Consider the following 6,572-nt stretch of genomic DNA (forward strand, 5'->3'; position numbering starts at 1 on the left):
GCCTATAACAAGAGTGATACCAGGGTTATACCAGGGTTCAATAGTAATTGTATTGTAATTCTAACATTTGTGCATGATGTTGAACATATCTGTGTAAGAATGAAATATTACAAAAATATACATCTATTTGTTCTTCTTAATAGGCCACAGATTCATGTAAGATCATCGCGTGAGCGCGCCTTTCACAGATGGTGTGGCTTTCCCGTGGCCCAGAACCGACAGAACAAACACTTGGAGAGAGCAAAGTAAACACTGCAACACAGACGTAATGATCCGCAGCGCTCATGGACCACGGGCGAGAACTAGGCTTCGCCTTAGGCAAAACATGGCTTTAAATGTCGTCAACAAAACTGCTCTGTTGTGCATACCTCATGTCATGGCCCTTTTTACCGATTAGATTTTGGGCCCACATTTTAGACGTTCCCAATCCGGATGTTTTCTAACGTTAGTTATTCTGGATTGCTCATGTGTTTGGTTTCAACGCCTTTAGCATCTCTGAAATCTCACGGCATTGAGTGAAAATTAAAGCAACAATTTCCACGAAATATGAAATATGTAGTTTTGGTCCGGAGAGTTGAACAGAGAACTTTGACAGTTGTTCATCCAGAGCGACACACACCAATTCCTCACTATCTCACTCATGTTGTCAGTGAGCAGTGACAAGTGACATTGAGGCCTAAGTAACAGCATTTGCTTTTCGAATAACTCCCTCTACAAAAGTTTAACATATTTTATTTTTTATTGTTTCCTGCCATGGCTATGCGTAACTGTAGAGGCCTCAAGGCTACAAAATGGAGGAAAACCTGACCAATATGTTTTGGTTTACTTTAGCCCATATTTTTTGCATGCCCTAAATATCTTTGAGGAATGAATTAATATTTAGTATATGAATATATAATACTATTTATTTTATTGAGTGGATATACAAATAACACACATGAAACAAATGTGACGTCTTTTTTGTTTTATTGGAAACTCATTATTATGATTCTAATGAAAACGTTGTTTCTTAGTTTCCATAGCAGGAAGTTGCTATACATTTAATCCGAACAAAAATATCATAAATTAAGCAAAAGGGCAGTCCAGTTTAAGTGTCTCGTTGACTTAAGAGTTCGAAAAATGGGGTTGATTGTATATTAACGGGCAGGAGGGTACCTCCTAAATCGGATAAGCGCATAAAGGAATTGCGTTATAGTTGTAACCAAATTTAACGACAGACAAAAGTCAGTCTAGTTATAAGTTACCACAGTTTAATTTCATATATGTAGGCCTATTCAATCTGGTCGAGTTATCAGTCTTTTCAAAGATAGCATCAGTTTGCCTTTAGGAGCCTAGATCCACAAGGCTCGATGTTAGAGGTCCCAGCAACGAGTCTTGGAGTTGGTGCGGGTGTCCGTGCATTCCATGCAGCGGCTGTGCGCCACCGAGGCCGGTCATAGGGTAAGAGGAGACGCCGGGGTGACTCATATTTCCCTGGAGCAAAAGCAAAGAGTTCTGATCAGGGCTTTGTGGTGGAGAGAACTCATCTTCCGAGCTGGACATGAGCGACTTGCCGCCGTCGAGGGGAGACAGCTGGTTCTGTTTGTTGTTGCCAGAATTATTGTTTTCGCTGTTCTCTCTGAGAAGGGAAGATATGTCAAAATTAGTGATGAAGGCCTTTTGGACACAAGTTTACAGAATCTATAGTCTTATAGGCTAAAAACAAGCCATACATTTCAATAATAAGACAACAACAATTCAATACAATATTGGTTTAAACTTTAGGAGAATGCAATTTAGAAAATATTAAATCCGTTTTTATTATTTGTACATTTCAATTGCAAAATGTAAACTTTTGGTCACATACTTTTAATTATTCCATTAGAATAATATATCTTATCATACTGATTCCATATATTGACGACTTAAACTCGTGACCTGTAGCTCCAATGGTATATGTAACATTATCTAAATAGCTATAACTTCTTCAGATGTCAGAAATGTTTAGAACACTATCGAAATAATGATGGTCAATAGGGTGTCATTGGTTCCATTTCAAATGTTTGCAGGCCATAGGCTTTGTTTAGGGTTATCACACATATTATTTGGGCCATCTAAAAATCAGCATAAGGGCATGTCACTGGAAATAAATGAGAAAGTTGGGAATTTAAAATTCCAACTGGGAGATTACGCATGTGATGATGTTCCGTTTATTATATTCTACTATAAACTAATAGGCCTATATGGCAACATTTTACTTTTTGGTCTAAGCATACCTTTCTTTAGCTTCTGCGGCTCTGTCTCTCTGGCGTCTGTTTTTGAACCAATTGCTGACCTGCGTAGTGGTCAGTCCCGTGGCCTCGGCCAGCTCCCTTTTCTCTCGCGGGGAGGGATAGGGGTTATGCGTGTACCACTCTCTAAGAACACCCCTGGACTTCTCCTTAAAGCAATAGCTGGTCTCCTCGCCGTCCCAGATCGTGCGGGGCAGAGGGAATTTCCTGCGGACCCTATACTTCCCCACGGCTCCAAGCGGTCGGCCGCGCAATTTTTCCGCCTCCACGTAGTGCGCTTTCAGCCACAGCTGCTGCAGCTTGGGATGGTTGTGCGGGGAAAACTGGTGGCTCTCCAGGATCTTATAGAGCTCTCTGAAGTTCCCTCTGTGGAAGGCGACCACCGCCTTTGCTTTCAGTACACTTTCATTCTTGTGGAGGTGGTCACACGCTGGGAGAGACCAGAGAAAACGACCGAGCCTCTCCAGGTTCCCTCCTTGTTGCAGGACCTCGCAGACGCAGGCGACTTGCTCCTGGGTAAACCCAAACGAAGGTAGTATTGACATGATGTCGGGTCCCCAGCCCAATCGAGAAGGATGCTGAGAGTCTATTTATTCTTCACTGTTATTGTCTTCCAGAACCCAGTACAATCCGCCCGGGCAATATCCACTCAACCCCTGATGCGCACGGGAGATTCGGATGTTGATTGTTGGGACAATTTGTTCCTGTTGGAGATATGTCAGGCTTAAAGAGAGCGCTGCGCGATTCGTTGATTGGCTCTTCCACTGCCCTATACCCTGGCAGCCGAGCAGAACTGAGTTTACAGCTCGGTTTCCTCCCTGGAGGGAATACGTCAGGGGCTGAAATTGGAGCCCCCCCACCCTGTACTCCTCTCCAGCGTTAGCGGAGGGAGCAGAGGTACCTAAATGCTAATCAATTATTACAGACCGCTTAAAGGGCATTTTTATCATGTTCTCGCCATGTTTTTGTAGAGTTTCAGACAGGGCTTGAAGTTAAGTAAGAGATCGATGGATATAGCTGAAGTAATTTATTGCATCACCATGCATGATTCATTATTGTCATTGTCAACCCCCCTCATCTTGCATTCGCGTTAATAGCACGCAGATTGTGTAATTCCCTGCTATTTTTCATAGTCTATTAATTACAAGTAGTTTATTTTATGAGGTGATAGAATTTTAGAATTTCTTATGATAGTTATACGTGTCATGAGTGCCTGCCACAAAGGTTGGGGCTTTCAGATAGGAAAGAAAGGTAAGGAAACATCCCACTGGGCAAAAACCGGTTGAACCAACGTTTTTTCTATGTCATTTAACCCCAAAAATATTTGTGATGACGTTGAAACAACGTGGAACACTTATTGGAGTTGCAAAAAGTCATCAACTTACAGGCATTTTAACTTAGATCCAATGACATGGTGACATTTTTTGTTGATTTCAAGTTGAATTCACGTTAGTTGAAAACAACCAAATGTACATAAAACCTAGACGTTGAAATGGCATCTATGCCCATTGGGGTGCAAAATTGTAAAGATATTGTAAATAAACTGGCATGGGTTTAAAGCGCCAATGCTATCCTATTTCAAAAATAACTTTGGATAGTTATTTGAAAGGCCTCTGTATGTAAATATTGCATGATGATCTATTGATTAAAGAAAGCTATAGGCCTATACTTTATAATGTAGAATAGTAGCCTTCTTACACGTTAAACATGCCTCAAATGTAGTATATTTCACTGAGTTTACAACGGTCATTTTCCAAAAATAATAATGTGGTATAGATTATGGAATATATTCCCTCTCATTTTATTTAACGTCCAAATAATAGCCCTAATAAACCCAACGTTATGCTATTCAGTTTGTACATCAGTATTAAAGTAGGCTATTGCATTATATTTTACTGGTGTGACTCGACTCCTCTTCATGCATGTGCACCAATGCATAGGCCTACCTGACTGGCTGAACCTAAAAATGTGTTAGCACATTGATGGAAATGTCCATTGATAATTTATGTATTTGAGTTTTTTTGCAACTTGTCTAATTCTTTCAATTTCCAAAAGCCTTGCCTACATCATTAGGCTTATATTTAATCATGAGGATATTCTGTTATATCTGTTTTTTAAATGTTGTTTCGTTTCAATTCGCATTAGTCAAATTTAGAATGGCCTACTATATTGCACTAATTGTTAATTTATTATGGTGTGAAAACTTTATATTTCTAGGAAATGATGTACATTTATATTCCGGGCTCTCCCAAGGTTATTTTCTTGGAACTCGTCTTTCCCCTGCTGTCCTCAATGTTGTGGCGTGAAACATAACACCTATCCATTAGTACATTAGTGATGTGAGTCACAGGCTCTTGGTCGTTGAGTCGTTATTTTGAAGGATAGATCAAATTCCTTATCTTTCCCAGGTTTTGCAACGTGACTCTCGGGCAACACGTTGAGAACTAGACACCCGAAAGGAGCATTTCTAGGGCAGCCAATATTATTTCTGCTGTCCGTTAGGCTACATATTTAACCAATATGTGATATTACTAATTAAATATAGTCTAATTTACTGTTAACATATTTGGTATTCGGTACACCACTGCCAGTTAAGGTTTAATCGAGCGTTGGTTTTATCAACTGTTTTTGTGGTCGCAGACACCTGCAAAAACAAACTGTAGGCTACCTCGTGCTGGAAATAATGCCTCTTACCATAAAGATTATAATATTGACTTAGGTGCACTTTTTGTAAATGAACCTTCCACCATACAATCTAATTAACGAGGGTATGCAATGAATGAAGTTTAAGACTCAAAGCTTTGCTGAGAACGTTTTATGATCTCAACATAACTGCCTCCTGATGAACTTACGGCCAGATATAATTGCTCGACTTTCCCAGTTGTACTGATTATAAAGGAAAACAAAATCAAACGAGCATCCCAAGTAGCCTAACGTCGGTTAATGTGCATTCTGCCATGCAAATCAGACAGTACAATAAGTTATGAATTAAGTTGGGATAGGCTACAATCGAAAACAAAGGCCCCATAATTTTGCAGTTAATAAAAGGTGCATAATGTGCGGTTGGCCTGCCGGTCCTCGACATTAGGCCTACCTGTGGGGTGCGCTCCGCTCAGTTCTCTAACCCCATGCACCAGCAAATGAGCCACTCGCAGGTTTCTCTAATATCTCTACCACATTGCGCCGCGCCTCCTCCTTTAACCGGAGAAGCCAGGGGGACGTGCTCGATCTCAGGTCGTGATTATTTCAAGATGTGGACACCCCTCCAATGCCCATGAGAAACGATGACGACTGGCCACGTCTATGCACACAACGAGAGGGAGAAAGAAACCGAGCCACAAAAACATAAAGCACTTCATAAAAACGTCACCATATTTCATATCAAACCGTCTATATGTGGCGTTTTGTGAGTGAAGCTTTTTCTTCATAAAAAGGGGAGAGAGTAAAATGATGAAAGTCCAGCAAGGCCGGCTTAACACAAACAATAGGCTAGCAGATGGGTTTCGCCAAATCAAAACTGCTATTTCAGCTGTTGACTGGAACAATGCTGATACTGTTCAAATTGGCTGAAAAATATGGAATGTATGTAGTCCAGTGGCTTTCCTTAAGATATCTAGACTACTTGGATAAATCAAAATAGTTCGAGACATAGGCCTATAGCCCAGGCCTAATAATTGTTTTTAATAAAACGTTTTTCAATGAAAAAGTGGGCCTATAATATTTGCCACCCCGTACAATTCGTTGCATAGGCCTATATATATTCAAACTATGCAAAGTATGCAACAAGCATTCTTAAACAAACATGTATTTTGTTAGGTTACATCAAATCTGTTTTAGATTGTCTATATTTTTCTAACCTAATATAGGCTTAGGCATATGTCGTGTCTGTGTAAATGACAATCTTGTATTATTGTTATTTTTTAAATAAATAATTGATCATTTAACTCACTCACCTGTGACGAAATTATGTGATTCATTAATTACCACGACTTGGATTTTATTTATATTCTGTTAGTTTGTAATGGCCTATAGGCTCAGCCCTACATAGGGCCTATATAGTAAAAATACAAGCCTATTCATCACTTTAAGTGCAATACTGCTTTCTCAAAACACAACCGTTGACATGAATGAGTAAATCAAATTGCAGCCGCAATTATCAGCGTAACATAGGATCCTATCATGTTAGAAAATTAGGCATTTTATAAGAGCACTGCGGTCACCCCCAATCAAAATCATTAAGGCTCACTTTCCTCGCAGGGCCAGCGCATAGGCTACGAAAGGTTATTATACAGCAGGTCAGTA

At 40.0% G+C, this 6,572-nt stretch overlaps 1 protein-coding gene across 1 annotated transcript; it reads right to left on the bottom strand.

The window, feature by feature from the left end:
* Window positions 1-949: 949 nt before the first annotated feature.
* six1a (SIX homeobox 1a) lies at window positions 950-2,955 on the bottom strand. The gene is made up of 2 exons (XM_071327711.1): window positions 2,256-2,955; window positions 950-1,618 (listed from the first exon to the last, which is right to left on the bottom strand). Exons 1-2 carry the CDS (start codon window positions 2,813-2,815, stop codon window positions 1,324-1,326), a joined length of 855 nt encoding a protein of 284 aa, XP_071183812.1. The 5' UTR covers window positions 2,816-2,955; the 3' UTR covers window positions 950-1,323.
* Window positions 2,956-6,572: the final 3,617 nt, after the last annotated feature.

This window comes from Salvelinus alpinus, chromosome 9, assembly GCF_045679555.1.
Source record: "Salvelinus alpinus chromosome 9, SLU_Salpinus.1, whole genome shotgun sequence".
Classification (NCBI taxonomy): Eukaryota; Metazoa; Chordata; class Actinopteri; order Salmoniformes; family Salmonidae; genus Salvelinus; species Salvelinus alpinus.

Bases quoted from the DNA above. Each gene is read 5' to 3' on its own strand.
- six1a (XM_071327711.1), bottom strand. From the start codon at position 2,815: ATGTCAATACTACCTTCGTTTGGGTTTACCCAGGAGCAAGTCGCCTGC. The intron at 1,619-2,255 runs GTATGCTTAGAC...TTCCCTTCTCAG, and splicing joins GCCGCAGAAGCTAAAGAAAG to AGAGAACAGCGAAAACAATA.